The 19,225-nt window shown below is 37.6% G+C and overlaps 1 protein-coding gene across 5 annotated transcripts in view; it reads right to left on the reverse strand.

Moving 5' to 3' along the window:
• Positions 1-19,225, reverse strand: part of RALGPS1 (Ral GEF with PH domain and SH3 binding motif 1) — an 85,161-nt gene extending 65,936 nt beyond the window's left edge. For all 5 annotated transcript variants that reach the window (XR_014227021.1, XM_082295450.1, XM_082295449.1 and 2 more), the window contains exons 1-9: positions 19,116-19,225; positions 16,695-16,811; positions 12,807-12,929; positions 10,958-11,065; positions 9,082-9,132; positions 6,852-6,935; positions 6,270-6,359; positions 4,607-4,699; positions 2,626-2,752 (exon numbers count right to left, since the gene is read on the reverse strand). Coding sequence is in view for 4 of the 5 variants with exons in the window: in XM_082295450.1 (XP_082151576.1) it covers positions 2,626-2,752; positions 4,607-4,699; positions 6,270-6,359; positions 6,852-6,935; positions 9,082-9,132; positions 10,958-11,065; positions 12,807-12,863 (610 nt within the window). In the remaining variant the exon portion in view is untranslated. The remainder of the gene's footprint in view (positions 1-2,625; positions 2,753-4,606; positions 4,700-6,269; positions 6,360-6,851; positions 6,936-9,081; positions 9,133-10,957; positions 11,066-12,806; positions 12,930-16,694; positions 16,812-19,115) is intronic.

A 19,225-nucleotide genomic window follows, 5' to 3' on the forward strand; every position in this document is an offset into this window, starting at 1 on the left:
AAGGAGAAAAAAGCAAACAGTGCAACAAATCTATAGATTATAACATCATACCCATCTTTCTTTGTTCTACAGCATACAGAGACAACCTAAAAGATCACCAGCCATGAAGACAAGAAAGAGCTGTAGCTAGCAATTACACCCATGAATTTTCAAAACAATGTGACTGCTATTTTTTCCTAAATCACACTGTGGCTGAACACTTCCAACAGTCCACATCACAGCCTTGCCAATCCCATGATTTGTTTTTTTCTTTCCTTCTCTCTCTAAAGTTGAAAGACCTGTCTGAAAACAAAACAACTGCTGGATGTTTTAAACATAGTAAGGAATATATTAGTTTCTCATATTATAGCCTGGTTGGAAACATAAGAGCAGTTGTCTGCTGTATTCATCTGGTTACACAAAATGTCCAACTGCATCTCTTAGAACGCAGGGAAAGCTTTACTTTACAAGAACAGCAACACTGCCTAGTCTTTGTAATCAGCAGGGAGAGGGTCTCTCATGTATGAAACGCCAGATACAACATATGCAGGAGGATTCAAAGTCTCACAGAGACTGGCTAGAAACCAGCAGGAATTTCAGATTCAATCCTGTAACTCAGCAACATGCCGATTTTTTCCTTTCACTTTCATTACCCAAGTATTTTATTAGGCTTGTAACACTTAAGTTCATTTCAGAAATATTTTAAATCTTATCTAGAAGTGGCTTGGAGTGATGTAATAATAACTGGATAGTATTAAAACACTTCTTACACAAGGCTGTGAGCCAATTCTATAAACCAGACTACCTGGAAAACTTAAGTGGCAGTTTTAATTTCCCAGTACATTCTCCAGCTCATTTCAAACAATCTCAGGCTTCCCATTCTCTAACAATTAAGTAACTTTCTTGCAGTGAGACAAGAGGCTGTACAGCACAAAACAGGATTCCCATGAACTCTGCAAATCTTCACACCTTGTCACTCTCATTCAATTGTTTTATGTTCAGTAGTTACTCCTAAAATCAGCTATTAGTCTACTTGTTCATTTAAACAGAATAAAGAAGCTGTTCTGTAAGTAATGTCTTCCTTGAGAAGACATTTATTCACTGAAACAATATTCTCTTTTGATAAGCTAATATTCATTCAAACCTGAAGTTATTTACAAAGCAGTTTCAATAACTCGAATCAAGTTTTCAAGACAGTTTTAAAAGTATGGCCATTAGGAATGGCTGTCAAATTTATTAAATAAGAAGTATTTTAGATAAGCAGTGCTAATTGTTTTCCACAGCAAGTTGTACTGGGACTCATGCTGCTCGACCTATTAGTAAGTGATCTGAAAATGGGAATGAACAGTGGAACAAAAATCTGCTAATGATATTAGCTAATTGAGAGGAGCAAAGAGAAGGGCAGACCGATAGGAATTACAGAGGATTTATGAGATAAACTGCTTGAAGAGTAAAACAGAAGATGAAAATCTACAGACAGTGTTACATACAAGGGGGAAAAAAATCCTGACTTTCCATATAGAACAAAAAAAGTAAACCAGTGCCAATAAAGGCATAATCTTAGCATTACAATAAACAGTTCATTATTGCTACTAAACTTTGAGGTAACAGAATGTTAGAAATTATTAAGTAGAGCACAAAAAGCTTCCTGAAGCTAAGTGCATAAAATCTATCCTGCATTTCTATCTTGAATTTTGCAAGCAGTGCACTCCATGTGCACCCTCTTCCCCTAAAAAAGGATACAGGACTGACACGCTGCCCAGGCAAGTTGTCAGGGATGCCAAGTGGCATCTGCACCAGGCATGATCAAGTAACCCAAGGACTCTTCCTTTCGGAAGAGAGGTAACTGAAGATTTACTGCGAAGGCAACAAATAATGACTGAAGTCCATAATGTCAGGAGTAGCCTCCAGCTGCGTAAGGAACAAGGTAGGGTTTATCTAGTGAAGGTAAAAAATACCATGTTCAATTCAAGCAAAAGACTATGGTACTGGAGAGAGCTGAGGAAATCCTGCCAGCTGGGTGCTGTGCACGCAAGTTCATGTGTGTTTAAAGTGAGAGTGCAAGTGTTCACAGAAGATAAATCTATTGAGGCATTAGAGGTTATTATAACAGAGACCGCAATTCTGGCCCAGGAAGGCTAAGCAGAATTCTTGAGCTCTTGTTACCCAGGGTCAGCAATTTAAAAACATTCATCCTTTTTACCTGCAGTTTAGCATCTTACTAAATCACTAATAAAGCCAGAAAATAGTTCATTATATTGGACTACCTTCATTAACAATAACCTTTGTGCAGAAATATTCCCAGGCGAAAACACTGACCAAAAAACCAATTCATCAAATGGCTACTTGGTGCATGTCACAAAAGAAAACGAGACAATATCAAGACTGGACAGCATTTTATCTGTAGGTCTCCCTTTTAATACACCTTCACATTGACTTACACGTGTGTTTATTCAGCACCTGAGAGAAAAACTCCTACAAGAAGCATGTATAGCCTAAAAATCTCAATCTGACCTAATTTTTCTAAATACAAAATGGAGTGAACTGTATCTTTCTACATATGGTGTTCTTCAGGTGTGCAACATGGTACATTAGCACTTGTCTGTCAATGAGCTACAGATAAATAATGTAATTGTTCACACTCACCTAAATATGGAATCGTAGGAACCATTTTTAAGCTTCTGATGTACTCTCGTGTCCTTTTATAATTCTCTTCTTTAGACAGTAAATAGTCTAACTTCTCAAAGGTGGTCTTGTCTTTCCGATTCAAAAGCTACAGAGAAAAAGGAGATCATAAAATTTTCGAAGACAAATCCACACAAACCCAACAATCAACAACTTGTTGAATTGCCCGGAGTAAAGGAAAGCATAGTCTAGTTGTGACTAACTTTATCATCATCACCCAAAGCAGCACAATGTTTGAAAATGTCCTGTTAAAAAAAAGGCAATTCAGTGTAAGTCAAGCTATGAAAAAATATGACCATTATTTCTGACTAATTCGTCAAGGATTCTCATATCACGACATCAGTTCTGAATAACTTCAGCAATATTAAACTTTTAGAGAAAAAGTATGTTATTATACAGTCACCAAGGTTCTCGTAACTTGGAGTTGCTAAAAATCCTCTGAATTTAAAAGTACAAACAGCAATGGAAAATGCTCTAAATAAATGCAAATCATGCCATTTCAACAGTACCTTATCAAAGGTATGACAAAACTATTCAGAAGAAAGTATATGGAAAGTAAACCATTGTGATATTAAATCCACATTTTCTATTTCTTAGACTTATTACAGACAACTAGAAAAACATTTAGGAATTAAAAACTCCTAGTGACAGGAGGCTGAAAAGTAAACATAAAATACGCAACTGTAGCTATAAAAACACATTCCCTGTTTCAGCTGGTTTAAGAAACTCCAGCGATATTTTTAAGATTGTTTTAAAAGCCAATCAAGCTGGAGTGAGTGGAGAATTATGGCACTGTACTCTGGCTTCTTGCATGTGTCCTTTCTGACAAGAGACAGCTGCTCCATAGCACATTCCTTCATATCCCTTTTCCCCTGGGAAATTCCAGTTCTTGTACTAAGCTTTAATAAAAAAATAACATAAAAAGGATAAATAATGTTAATAAAAAAATAACATAAAAAGGATAGAAATGAATGTATCAGAATAATTTTGCTGTTTTCTTTTAATCAGCACAGAGAATTGCTAGAGGCCCTGCCACTGCAATGTATTGCATTTTTGAACTACTGTGCCTACAAAGAGCCTGGCACCTCTTTAGGTCTAAGTCAAATTAGTCACATAGTTCTTTTCATACAAGAGCAATTTTCCCTATTTAAGTTCCAGCTTCATCAAGCTGCTCGAAACACCAGGCACTTACTTTTTTATTAGACTATAACCTTATTCTGAGCAATCAAGTCACAAAATAGTTGCAAGCATTTAAAAAGCTTGATAAACTTATCTAAGACTTAAATATAGCCATCTTTATTTACAAGCTCTGAACAGCCAGTGTGATCCATGGTGTGTGGAATACTTAATTGATGAGAATTACCCAAACTTTGGTACAGTTAAATGTTACATACAGTAGAAATAACCTATAACTGTGTATTCCTCTTTAAAGAAGTATTTAAATTTACTTTAAGTTTTGCTAAGAAGTTCTGCCTTCCAGGGACAGAGTTTCTGAAAACAGAATTATCAATGCTTTTAATTTCTAAAATAAATAAAAATTGAAATGCATCACGCAATAATCACAAAATTAATGCCTGTATATTTGTAACATGCCTTTTTCCTTCCTTTTAGGTAATGTATTAAATGATACACTATGTATCATAAGGGGACACTGATACACCTTCTGTTCTAAGATTACTTATCAACGGAAGTCTTCTTGAGCATATAACCAGTGGCTTCTAGAACACATAGGAAAACAGGAAATTTACAGGAAAATAGACTGTTTACAAATATGCAACCAAAACTCTACTTTTCACAAAACATGTAACAGGCCACTACTTCTGCTACCACAGTACCACAAAAACATAAAAGCATCTTCCTCCAGAGTTTACAATACGACAAATTCCAAAGAAACTCAGAATTCAAACAAGACAGAAGGGACAATGGTCAAGGCAACACTTACAGCCCAAGTTTTGGTCAGCCTGAAGATAGGTGCACTTTGCAGTGCTGACACCACAGACATAAGAGAATGAAGATTATTCAGTTCCAGAAGCTTCTGAAAAAAGGGAGTAATAGCTTTTAGCACATTGAAAATGGAAGCAGGATTAATTAATATCAAAGTTGCATTAATAAACCATGATTTTTTCATTAATAAAATACAAAGTTTTCATCTACGACTGCAGATAACAATATTATCCAATGATGTCATGTGCAAGATTCTTAAGACCACTTTAAAAGTTGCCAATTTTACAAGTATACCCATCAATATAATAGGCATTTCAGTTTAGAGAATACAAACTGTATTTGATTTCAGTTTGTTATTTTCTAAGGCTGTTCCCTCAGGAACAGAAAATAGGAAAAAAGTATTTGATGCATTGATCTTGAAAATTTATGGTTTTTTTGGAAATTAAAGATTTAAGCAAAAACATTACATAAAGATGCTGACAATCCTCTCAGAATTAACACAACTTTTGCCTTTGTAATCTGTTTTATAGGAAAAATTTACCTCACTTCAATGTACTTTAAATTTACTCTGTGTGTTGACAATTAATCAAAACACACAGAGCTCAGGCAGACAATACTTTGGAATACAGCTGTCAAGATGATAATGCTTGCTACAACAAGAATAAAAATGGAAAATAGAAAAATGAGAATTGCTGTCACGTAGCTTCTTTGTAAAGCTTAAAAAGAGGCTGGATTCATCCTTGAGTGATCCATTTACTCACTGCTCAGAAGCATTTAAGGAAGATCTGGACTTTATGGAGGGAAAAGCAGGAAAAGGAAAAAGCAAGAGAATGAAAGAGGGCAGTGTTCCCCCTTGTGCAGGCTAAAAAAACCCCAAACAAGCACCACAACTCTTATTTCTAAGAGCAACCTAGGACCTCCAAATTGAACATTCTCCTATTACTTGGACTATTTTTTTGTGCCAGTAACTTACACAGATAAATATTCTTCTATAAGTACAAAAGTTCTAAGTAAATTGATTGGAAATATGCACAATGCAATAATTGTTTTGTACTATATGGAAAATATTATTTTAATTACCTACACACATATACAATTTCACATACAAAATTAGCACTCAGGACTTTGATCCAAGTGCTGTGTCACTCAGGGTCATATAAAACAGAATGACCACAGGTTGTGGAAGAGATAAATATTTTTAAATTTGTTTGTTTGTTTTAAAGTTAAGAGTAAAATGCAGTGCTTTATACCAGCAACTACATATCACAAGCAGGAATACAAGTCTCACAACAGCTATTTTAGAAGCAAGAAATTTCTTTTCATAGAAGTTTAAGTTTGAAAATGGTGGGAGACAAAAACCAAAACAATTTACAACCTCATTTTATGCTGTCAACACTCAACTGGCCACCAACAATTCAAACCACTTTTAAACTTGGTAGGCAGAGGTACAAGATGAGTCACATTGAACTGGGTAGTTGCATCTAACCAAGTAGAAAAGCACAGTTTTCATGCCTTTATCTTACTCATGTGGTACAACATAATAGATGTGCTAAAACAGAACTGTTAGCCTCTGCAATCCAACAATGGCTCACACGAGTAGTCCAGAAACAAACAAGAAGGAGTTAAGGTTTTGAATGATAGTGTAAGAAATCTGCACTTACTTTTGCTATTTTCACAAAGTGGCTCAGTATTTCTGCCCTTATTTTTAAGGTCTGTGCTGTTAATATTTCTCGTACAACCCAAAAACTGACCTGTGAAGTAAACACATTTAACTTTATTACAAAAAAATGGACTTTATTAGTCCATGAGATTAAACATTTGCAAACTCTCACAAGGCTCCAGGAAGAAAACGGAGTAAGGAAACAAAAAAGTTCTGATCCCATGAATTCTCATATGTATCACTGCAACTGCCCTGAAGCATTACCACTACCATGAAGAGGTAGAGAAGTGAGACAACACCAAGAAAACTGAATTAGCAAGTGAAACAAAAAAAAAGAAAGGAACAAAATTGTTCACGTTGCACCACAGCAAAACATACTAGGAACTAATAATTAGGAACGAATGGTCTAGAGGAACAATATGAAAATGTGGACAAAGCAACTGAAAACAGAGGCTGTAATTTAAAAATCTTAATCCTGATTTGGAAAAATAGGTTTTAATTCACATGAGTAGTTCTGTTTAACTTTATACTCAAAGACAACTGTCAAACAGTACCTGTTCATGACAGTAATCAAATTACTTACCTGGTTAAACCTCCTAGTAAAGGCAACAATATTTGGAGCAAGGGTGTGTTTTTCTTTCTTATTCCATCCACAGCTGGCTAGCTCCTAGGAAATACATTTAAAAATTGCCATAAAAACCAGAAATTAGTTCTCCTTAACACTAGTTCTAAATCAGTCTTCTGTTTTTAGAATCTCAAGTCTCAGTTTCAATCAAAATGTTGTTCAACTTTCCAAATGTACACTACTAACTTTAGACACCTTCACACGAAAAGGCAGAGTCAGCCAAAGAGAATTCTGCTTCTGAAAAGCACTTTGTAATGCTGATAAATGGAACACACTCTAGAGATCTGTACATGCCGGTGTGAGCAGCAGGAGAAGCACTACCAGTTCCAAACATATTTTAAATCCCAATCTCCAGCACTCAAACTTTCTGCAGATAAAAATGCCAATTTGCATCTGTCAGGACACAGATTCTCCACATGAACAGTCCATGTCTGGTCTTATGGTACTGGAAATCATATGTTTACGTGGAAAAAAATCTCAGACTCTACTAGGGACAGCAAAATTTACCTTTGTCAGAAGAGTGGAAGAGGTCAGTAACCTAAGGATATTAAACGGTTGCAAGTGTGAGTAACAATGGAAAATCCTGTGTATGGCAAAATCATTTGACTAGGTTTAAAATTCAGACTGAATAGGAGGATTGATAAAAGTGAGTGATTCAAAATACCCCTGCTGATTTTTTTTACTCTGCTACAATATACCATGTTCTAGAATTACACTTCATCTTTTTTTTTTTTTTTTTTTTTTTTTTTTTTTTTTTTTTTTTTTTTTGTGTGGAAGGATGCTGGCAGTTTCCTCAATGTGCACAGTCACAGGAAACTGAAATTTGTGGAGATTGCAATTTCAGGACTTGGAAAAAAATCTAAGTAAAGTTACATAGAAATCTAGAATGTAAGCATAATTATTTCTGCTGGAGAACAAAGAATTGTTAACTAGACATCCTCTTACTAAACTCTGCAAAGTAAAACGCAGATGTGTTTTTTAGTAATAGCTGTTGAAAAGCAGGAAAAAGCCTCAGTAAATACCACATTTAAAGGATGTTTGTGTGTTTGAGATAAGACATAGCAACCAAAACTCTAAAATCTCAGGTATTTCCATCCATGCATAAGGTCATGTTAAAAGACTAAAACCTTGAATTTCAACCAGAAAATGTTAACCTTCTTAGTCTAATAACTCACCTAATAACAAGGGGCAGGTTCATGACAAACACACAGACTATTTCTTGCTTTAAAACCTAGTCCTACAGTTGGCAGAATTTCAGCACAAACAGTTGTTTATTTTTGGCAAACAAACTATATTGACAATTCCAATAAAATGAAAATCAGAAAGCACAATTAACAACTAATAGTTCCTGGTAACTGCTACGTATTCAAAGACCTGTATTCTAGCAGAAGCTGAAAATACAGTAGTTTTCTTTCTGATCACTCCTCACTGAGTTACATCTATTTGCCAGAGCAACACTTCAGGGAATTTCATTTCAAAAAGGCAAAATGAAGCAATGACAAAGGAAAAGAAGGACAGCAAATCAATTGGTTTGGGATATTTTTTGCTATAAAATTCTATGGCACAGGTCTCATAGTAACTAAAATAAATGCAAAATTTGCTTTAAAAAATGAACATCTCTAGTTTTGTATTTTATTTTTTTGGTCATTCATCTCCTTGGAGTATGACACTACCTCTGCTTTTGGCAAAGGTAGGTAGAATAAAAAAACTCCTCTGCTTTGTTCTGATATTTGTCTAAACAAAACTTCCTCATGAAAGAATATCTATGTATCAATTTGTACATATTGAAAGTATTTTTGTTAGCAGATTTTTCTAAGGGTATTGCTAATTTCTTATGGCCAGAGGCACAAGTCAAACTCTGAAATCAGATACGAATTAAAAATTGGCAGCAGAAGGGAGAATAGAGGATTTTTACGCCTGTTAAACTTATCCTGAAGGAACACTCCACTAAAAGCAAGACAAGACAACTTCTCTGAAAGCAAAGTCATCTCCTTTGGCAACAGATGACAAATCAAAATAACTCATGCTGGATTACATATTCACAGTGCTGACAAGGAATATGCCTAGAAAAATATTAGTGCAGCACAAGAAGGTGAGCATTTTTGAACAAAAAAGCATTATTTAAATCGTCACATTTCCTCAGGCACTGAATTCCAAAGATGTAAGCAGATGGTTTAAGAAAACCTACCTCAGGCTGTATAGCTTTAAATACTGGCATATCCATCAATGTTATCTGGCTCTGCAATGAAGACAGAATTTTACATCATGTAACACGAAGAGCTACCAGTGACATATTTCCATCTGCCCTTCAGTACCTACAAACCATATACATATTCCTCAATGACCAGAACTAACCAGCCCTGGCTTTGGCCTTGCCTGTCCAGGCTGACACACCACAACCAGAAGTGCCCCATCCTGAGTGACACCCTGCCATTCCTCGGCTGTCCCCAGGTGAAGATTTTCGGTACCTGCACCAGTCTAAGGGGAAATACCTGTGCTTGAGAGTCTTCCTGTTATGCAATAAATGCCTGAGACAGTAATGGCAGGAAGAATTACAAGCTTTTCACACAGAGAGCAGCATACATTTTATGTTCACTGGGTTGAAAGGCGATAAATTATTACATGTTAATTAGTTATGACTGGAATATGCTTTAAAGGGGCCATACACAGATTTTCAGTTCCACAGACACACATTTCAGTTTTTCGTTTCTCCGCATGTTAGTGGGGTTTTTATTTGTTTTGCTCACAGCTACAGGTGGCAAATGGAATTGGAGAGAAAAAAACCAGCTTACAGAAGTTTAGAATTGAGTTAAAAAATGTTACAATGATATAAGGTTGCATGGTTGCATACATCTGTGGTTTTAAAGCACAGCACTAAATCAAGACCCTCAATCAACATGCTTCCATCTCAAACCAAAAGCAATAGGAATAGAAAATTCATGTGTTTAAGCTTACAAGCAACTTTACCTTGACTTCATCATTTTATAAATACAGTTCCAAGATAATCAAAAATGTAGACTACACTCTATGTTCTGGGCTGTCTTTGGACTTAAAATTTCTACTCTGATGAAATCAGACATACCTATTTTCACATGATTTTACAGTTCTGTCTAAATTGTGTCTATTAATTTCTGAATCCAGTCCTTGACCATGGATCATCTGAACCTGGATAACTAGGAGCAAAAGCCTTGGGATTTTTTAACTGAGTTGATGCAGATCTGCCATTCAAGTATTTTTGTAATTTTACCTAACAACAGCTCTCATCTGTGTATTCTCTATTAGTGTTAAAAAAGGCTCAAAGTCTCAAAAAGGTTCCAAAGTGACAAACTTAAAGGAATAAGGTAGGCCTATCTCCAAGATTTTTTTTTGGTGAACAGGTATTAAACAAACTTACATCAAATAATGACACATCATTTTGACGCTCAGAATTATTAATGAAAACATTCAACCTTATGTGCGGTAGCTTTCATCCTCACTCCTTCCAGTACCCCAGCAAGTTAACACGGAAATTAAAAACAAGGAGCAAGGACAAGAATTGCATTGGATGTTTGTCAAAACTGCAATTCTGCTTTCAGTTTAACACTGAAAAATTGTTATCAAAGAAAGGAAATTGTTTCCTCTCTGTAAGCTTCTTCTCTGCTTTTAAGAAACTTGCTTCAGGAGAGAAGCTGAGTATTTGTCAATTAAATAAAAAGTTAATCAGACTGTGTTTAGCGGCCAAGGTTGGACTTGATGATATTACAGGTCTTTTCCAACCTTTAGGATTCTATGATTCTATAAGTAACATCTTCAAAGCTATGCTAGGGTCTCCTAAAAGACTTTAAAAAATGCAAATGACTTTCTACAGTAAAACAAATATGCTGTGTCAGGTCAGTACTAAATGACTAAATCCCAAGACAGGCTTATTTTACTGAAGCTGATAAAATCAGAAATTTGTTTTCAAGAACACTGGAAGTTTATTTAAAAGATATTTTTTTAAGAAAAAAGATTTCATGTATTTTTTAGTACTCTAAAAGCTCTGAATATTATACAAGCTTAAATGCAAAAATAACGTTTCTACTTACAGCAAACTCCTCAGGAGTTACTTTCAACACATCAAATACAACTGCATCGTAGCTTTTACTGGCAAAATCTGAACTTCGTCCTTCCAGAGAATCTGAGCTGCTACTACCCTACAAAGAAAAAATAGTAGGCTTACCTGCAGAATGATGAATTTAATCTCAAATTCAGGAAATAAATATCTGTAAAAATACTAAGTAATGACAAGAAAATGTATGAACTTCAAAAAGTTTCAGACACCAAATTATCAAATTTAGTTTTGCACTGTTCACAAATGTTTCCAACTTCCTTCTGCAAAAACTACAGTGACATAAAATTTTAGCTCTATGAAATATTCTGCTTTAGCAAGCCATCTTTAAAATCATAGACTAAATGAAAGAGCTGTCACACAAAAGGAAATGTGTTGAGATTTTGAAGATTCATATTCCACAGGATTTTTAAAATTAAATATGCAAAATAAAGAGTAGGTAGATCCAAGTCAAGCTGCTCTATCCATAACATTATAAAAAAGGGAAAATTGACACATTCTGAATTTTAATTTTCTGCACACTACTGATTAGGAAAGCCTGACATTTGTACTGGTCAAACCCAAGAAGAGAATAAAGGGGAATGAGTAGAAATGCAGACAGTTATGTTGTATCAGGAAAGTGCTAAGTCAGCATTCAGAAAGAGAAGCACTGCCTCAGTATCCACTGAGGGTAGTGAGTGAAGGATCAAGATTAACACAGTCTTGCTGGACTTCCAAAAGATTTTTGATGTTATTTCTCACTCCAAAGACAATAAGCCCTAGCACAGAAATCGTCCTTGCAAAGATAAATAATTAGTTACAAGGCAGTTGTTACAAGCACTGAAAATATGTGAATCTGAAGAGAATTATGTGTAAGTAAGTGATGTTTATTATATATTCAACAATCTGGAAAACCCTGTAGAGTTATTGAAAACTATGGCTCTTAATTTTACTTATTTAATGTGGTAAAACAAAAAACCTGGCAATGAAAAACTGAAAAGGGCCTTCACAGGATTTGATTAAGTCTAGAAAAGGAAAAGAGAAAATATATAACAGATTATTAATATGTCCTTCATAAATCCACATTGCACGCAACTTTGGAATACATATGCAGTATTAGTCTCCATCGTAAAGCTGAAAAAGAGTTTCTCCAATCCCACATTTAAAATGTGTGCTTTACAGGACAAGCTTTACTATAGCTGATTATTTCGTCATAATATTAGATGAAAGCAAAAAACTAGAAAAACTTAGGCAGCTAATTCCCAAGCAGTGTTCCGTTGGCTGTCATGGAGCAACAAACAGGCTGTTAGCTGTGCACAGCAGTTCAACACTGAACATTTTTGGAAGCAGCACAAAAGAGCCTCCTGGTCTCCACAGGATACAAATATTAAAATGAACAAAATCTTAGAGCGCTTTCTCACTAGCAGACCAGTAAATTAAAAAGAAAAAAACAAACAAACAAACAAACAAAAAAACAACAACAAAAAAAAACCAAAACGGAAAAATGCAGCTGGATATTTCTGGGTTCTATTTTTGACTGACTCCATTTTGATGGTATATTACATTGCTCTGAACTCACTAATAATACGTGGCTGCTCTAAATTACAGGTCAAAAAAGCTATTTAAAACTAAATAAAATGAGTAATCATCAACGACAACAATATAAAAACATGGCTGTGAACACCAAGAACCATGGAGTATTCTACAATTACTCTCTTGCCATGTTAGTTCTTTTTCTTACAAATGGTGTGGTATTTGACTACTAGTGGAAAGGGCTGCTGTGAAAGCTGAAACAAACCAAAATTTCCATTTTGATACAGGAGCTAATAAAACCCAAGGAACTGTACCTCTGGAGTGGCGGAGGTAACCATCACATTGGCCATGAGGTCATTCCTTTTATACATGCTCTCCACAAGATGCAGGAAGTTTCAGCTCAGCCAGCACTGGTTGAAAACACAAAACAGAAATTCCTGCAAAGCAAATAATTTGTGGAATAAATAAAATCTATAAAAAAACCAAAATGCACAGAGAAAATAACCCAGCAATACAAGAGATTTCAGTTTTCTTCCTTGGAGCAAAGGACTTAGGAAACAAGATTTTCTTAGGAGATAGATGCTCTTTTTTTTCCAGGTACCAACTGTGAAGGAATACAACTGAATATTGCTAAAGCCATGCTAAGTCCTTACCCTTACTTCCACTCAACTCAAGAAATGCAGGGGGGAAAAAAAAGCATTATCTGTCATTTATGTGGAATTAGGTTTTATATAAAAGTCCCTCCTAGGCAGGACTAAGTCCCAGAAACTGCAGGCTACCGCAAACTGCCTACAGAACTGGCAAGTCAGCTCAAGCTCTGATTCTCTTTAACTGAGAAAACAAACAACATGGTTGTGTCATCATTCCCCACAGCACACATGGATGAGCCCATGGCAAGTACTGCCACTGATTCCTTGGACTCTTTCAGCAAAATCTGTAGTTGCTTATGTGTGCAGCTAGGGATACTGCCGTATCTCCCTCTGGGTCCTTGCGTTCCCTCCCACAACACTGATCACACCAACAGAAAAATCCTGAAAAAACAAACAGCTAAAAATAAAAACAACCTCTTATTTTACTCTCTTTAGAAAGATGAGGTCTTCACTTCTCACTCCTACAAAGACAAACAATTCCCCCCAGGATCTCGCACGAAACAAGTCACTAATTTTGCTTCAAGTAACGTCAAAATCTTCTCTGCTAAACAAGGCAAGATTCAATTTCTTTTATCTTGTCTCCTGATAAAATTAACTCATATTTTGAGCACTAACAGACTTCTAAGTATTTCTAGGTCTGGAGCTGCTCTTCTTAATAGTCCTTACAATACTGAAGTAGAAAGTAATTCTGTAGATGTAATTTCTTTAACGTGTGGCATTTACATTAAAGCTGCAAAAATATTGTGTCCTCCATCCCTGCCTTTCTGAATAGGCTCTCCAGAGTGCAAGGAATCAATAACGCTGTGAAAGGGGAAAGAAAAATCCCATATGTGAACTTGTATCATGCCCATGTTCAGTTTTACACCATGTTTGAATGTTCATTATATCAAAGTGAGACAAAATTGCTCTAATACCTAAACCCAAAAGCACTAATATACTTTTGCCTTTCAACATTCAGCACATACATAAATCTTGCAAGGCTAGGAACGTTCATTCTAGACAGGATCAAAATAGATTTGCTTCCCCTTACAGCCCCCCTGCAAATGTTTCAAATATAACACAAGCACTAAAAATGCACTGCTTCTTCCTATGTGGACAGATTTCTCCAAGATTCACATCTACTAAAAAATACTCCTCTTCACTTGTTTTGCTACCTTGATGAAAGTCATAGGGAGCAATTATCCTTTTAAGTCAAAGTCCACTTGGTCATTTGAAGTGCTTCCCCACCTGCAGAAAGCCTCACTCTGCACACAAAGTGACACAGGAGCTAATACTAAGCCTATGGTACAAAGAGGCTGTCAAACAACACAGAGAAAGATATTAAAAATAATACTCCCCAGGACTTGCAATATTTCACGCCAACAAGATTAAAAAGAAATTTTTGAAAGTTTAAAAATTATCAAAGGTCCAATATGCTGGCAACAAAAGGTAAAAAGTCACTAAAATGACATACAACTTCTTTTCACAGCTTTTGATTCTTACAATTTCTTTCAACTCGCTCAGGTTAATCATTAAAATGATGCATTATGCAAACAGTGCTAAAAATCAAAACTAAGAAAACACCTTATCTGTTTGCACAGAAGGTTCATGGGCACACTGCAGTAGATCTCCTTCATAGGCAGCCAGAAGCAAAGTGGATAAATCAGGATGAAAACATACATACCACCAGAGGTTGTCTGTTCTTCTTTGCCAATTTGACAAACCCATTTAGATACGTAGCGCTCTCTGAAGCAAAACTGAGGACAGTGCAAAAACAACTGGAAAAAACCCCCAAAAATACCACCATCAAAACCAAGCACAGAAGTAAACCTTATAGGCATTATTTTAGCAGCATTTGTCAAATTTTGTTATCTATGCCACAGAAGCAACATTCTCTGAAAGCAAAATGCGAATTTTATATTGCTGTTAGTAATATGCATGTAATGCAGTTCAAGTGCCCGTAAGTTCAGTCTCAGTACTAGTTACCCAACTCAGAAGAAAGTCACTGAGACTCTTAAGCGCAGAAAACCACTTCTGGCCAAGAAAGTCCCTGTGCTCTAATTTCTGAATGCTAGCAGAGCATAGGAAGTTACTGACTGTTCACATTGCTTTCAGCAAATACAAAAATAACCATGTGAGCAACCACTGATGTTCTCATTGTTTTTTTCACTGGAGGGAAAATACTGAACTAGACATGCTTCTTGTCAGCCCTAATTTGGCCATTCTGGACTCCACAAGTCAACTGGCTTAGCTGATTTCAAAAACCATTTACTTACTATTTTCATTAGTTGATTATGGTTTTCCTAATACCACTGAATCATGAACTGAGAGCTGCAACACACTTTTAAGAAAACATACTTCAGTATTCTACCAAAATAACTGTTCTTCCTTAAGCTTAAATTAGCTGGAAAAGTAGCTCAGTGAAAACAATTAAAGTGCCCAAGGGCCCCACCTGGGCACTGATAAACTTGGTTAGAACAAACGAAGTAACCAGTAGGGTTTGGGATTTTTTTAAAATAAATTTAGAACAGAATAGTTCCAGTTGGAAGTGGCATACAGTGATCATCTATCTAGTCTCACTGCCTGACCACTTCAGGGATGACCAGAACTTAAAGCATGTTATTAAGGACATTGTTCAAAGGCTCTTAAACACTGACAGGCATGGGGCACCAACCACCTCTCTAGGAAGTCTGTTCCAGTATTTGACCAGCCTCTCAACTAAAGAAATGCTTACTGATGTTCAGTCTGAACCTCCCCTGGTGCAGCTTTGAATCATTTCCATACGTCCTGCCCCTGGATTCCAGGCAGAAGAGATCACAATCTCCCTTTCCATGTCCCCTCTCAGGAAGCTGCAGAGAGCAACAAGGTTGTCGCTCAGCCTCCTTTTCTCCAAACTAGATAATCACAAAGCCCTCAGCCACTCCTCAGAGGATTTGCCTTCCAGAATTTGGTATCAGACATCAGAATGGTAGCAGGAGTCATCCTACAAAAGCAGTTCATTGGAGACTGCCTGTTGGTACCTGGTAAAAAATAATCACCTTTATAACCATGCAAACATAGTTATCATCTGTTAACTGGAAATGACTCCACACAAATGGAACACAAACATGAAGAGGGAAAGCACTGCTGCACAATGTCAAGGGAACAAAGTGAAAAACATTTCTGGTTGACAAGAGTAATTACAAAAGCAATACATGTTCTCAAAAAAGAACAAATAATAAATCATAAAAACCCCCAAGCAAAGAACCCAATACCATCTTGATCCACATCAAGACGGAGCTGCAGTGCTCTCTCCAGCAGAAGTCCTCCTTCAAAAGTCATTACCCTTCAAGCAAGGCTGCAAACTTGAATCAACTTAGAAGACTAAGTATAACTTCCCTAAGCATGTATCTTGAAGGGAATCTTCATGAAACAGTTATAGGAAAAGAAACATTTATCTGCAAATTACAGTAAAATACTATTACGACTCAAGTTCTCTAAACAGAAGTGACAAACACTTCTGTAATCTCTGGTTATCAAATGTAAGTGAAAATATGAAAGTACCTGTAACTTTAAATACAGTTGCATACTTACAGTGGAATAAGGCAGCTGCGCACTCAACCCATTTTGCTGCACACCTCCATTAGTCCGCTGTTGGGTCTAGCTCTGGCTTTTCAGTAGTTTTATCTCTTGCTTAAAAGCATAACATTCCTGCAAATACCAGGAAGCAGGATTATGGTGACATTTATTTTACAACTCAGTTCTTCTCAAACGGGGCACTCCTCACCTGAAACATGCACTCTGGTATTTTTATTCTTACCTCTCACTCACAACTTTCATTGTTAGCTCCCCATTCTAGTTTCATTGCTATGTGATAAATTTCCAAACTCTAAAGAACTACAAATACCTCACAGAGGGAAGAGCAAGGTATTACAAATTTCATAGCTAAATATACTCCAAATACGTGCTTGTAACTCTCCCTCACTCTGTCAATCAACACAAGGTTCAAGCCAATACATGTTGTTTATTGGTTTCACTCCTTTCAATGTGCTTTATGAATTGTAAATGATACTCATCCTCACACCACTTTCTTCAAGGCTTACCTAAACAAAGCAAAAGGGACACAAACCCAAATACAGTAATTATTTTATCTCTGTATCAGCAAATAAAGCCATAGCTCTTCCACTGAACACAATCAGTAACAAACCAGAGAAAAATATTGCTTAGGTAACTCATTTTGGTAATATTTCTATTAGGCATAGCCCTTTCCTTTTCTCCTCTTTTGCCTTTTACCAACTTTTATAAAACCTAATGTTTAATAAAATTATGCATCAAATGGGAAGAAAATAATCTCAAAGACAGCTTCTTTTACATACTCTGACATGAAAATCCCATTAAAGCCCATGCTGCTTTGATGAAGGTAAAAATCACTGCAGATCAATTGGTGTTACAACTGTGCCTCTACTACAGTCTTTATTTTCCTTCTATCGTTAGGGAACCTCCACTTTAAAAAACTCTATCTTCTAGACTTTAAATATATGCAATGCCTACTGGCATCAAAGCAAGCTATCTTTTGCTGGACAAGGAGTATTCTTTTCACAAACCTAAAACTGATCCAGTAGGCATTCCTCGCATGAGCGAATTATCCTAGTTCATAGAAGAATCAAAATGACAAGTTAAAAATGGGTTAGCACTCACTTAAGTATTTCAATCAAATTATAGACATGATGCCTGTTGTCTGCCCTGCATCATGTGGCATTTTAGTAAAGGGCAAACCTTGTAATTACTGCGCACCTCAACTTCTAGCTGTCTTCCCTTTACTAAAATAAGGCAAATAAACAGAAAATAACTTGGTTTAAAAGTGTTTTGTAATATTTTTCTTCAAACTGGTGCTACATCATGCAGGATAGGCAACATACAGAAAATGAACAAACAACTGTGCATAGTTCTGCCCTTTACAGCATCTTCCTGTCCTCAGAGATGAAGAATATCTACTAGACATGGCATGAATGTTCAACAAGAGAAAAAAAATATCTAACTATCAAAGCATCTAGTGGAAATAAAAGGCACAGATTGCAACATTCATAGATAAGGTTTCTGAGGCAAGGAATATCCTTCTGTATTTCAGAGACACCAACGCATCTCAGTTTTTCCAATAATTAGTATGACAAGAGTATCTAAGCTCCATTTTGTTAGGTTTAAAACAACAAACCACAGACAAAAGGCACGATGTACTTCTATAACCAAGAACTTCCATTTCCATTCCTTCTCCATCCACTACAAGCCAAAACCCCAAGCTGACATAAGCCTACAGAAGCTAGACCAAAAACCGTCTGAAGTGATTTGAAGACAGATCGCAGTCAAGGCTCTTAACAAGACCCGCACGGTATCATCCACAGGATACGCAAATAGTTTTCAAATTTATTCCTAAAGACACAGAAGGACGTGGCCAACCCGAGGTGGTTGCCACCTGTTCCGCCCACACCCCACGTCCGTGCTCCGGCAGCTCTCGCTGTCCGCCCGGAGCCGCACCGCGCAGCACCAACTGCACGTGCCCGCCCCGCCTCAGCACAGCGGGCCAGTCCCGGAGCCTCCCGGGAGCAGGCAGGGCCGTGGCACCGCCCTCCCCGCGCCGCTGCGACATCGCCCGGCGGGGAGGGGCCCAGCGCCCTTTCCGAGAGAGGCCGCGGGGCCGGTCGGGCGCTGGCGGAGCGGAGAAGCGCAGCCCCCCCTCCCCGCCCCCCCGCCTCCCGCGCACCTGCCGCGCCCCGCGCAGGAGCCGCCCGGACCCGCCACGGCGGGCGGCGATGGGCGCTGCCCCTCTGGGGGGCCGGGAGCCGCCGGCCTCCCGCAAGCGTCGCCTCCGGAGGGTGGGCGCCCGTCCGGGCCCGTCGCCGCAGGGCTCCGCCCGCAGCACACGCCCGGAGCGGGGACGGCAGAAGGCGGAGGGACGAGGGGCTGCGGCGGCCGGTCCCACCTTTTCTGCCGGGCACGCGGGGCTCATCCGCTCCTCACCTGTTCAGGGCTTGATGCCCCGAGCAATACCCACGACCCCTCTCGGCGAGAGGGAGGCGCCCTCTGCGCCGCCGGGGACGAGGCCCAGCCCGGTTGGGGACCGCGGGGCG

Source organism: Coloeus monedula (assembly GCF_965178545.1).
Source record: "Coloeus monedula genome assembly, chromosome: 21".
NCBI lineage: Eukaryota > Metazoa > Chordata > Aves > Passeriformes > Corvidae > Coloeus > Coloeus monedula.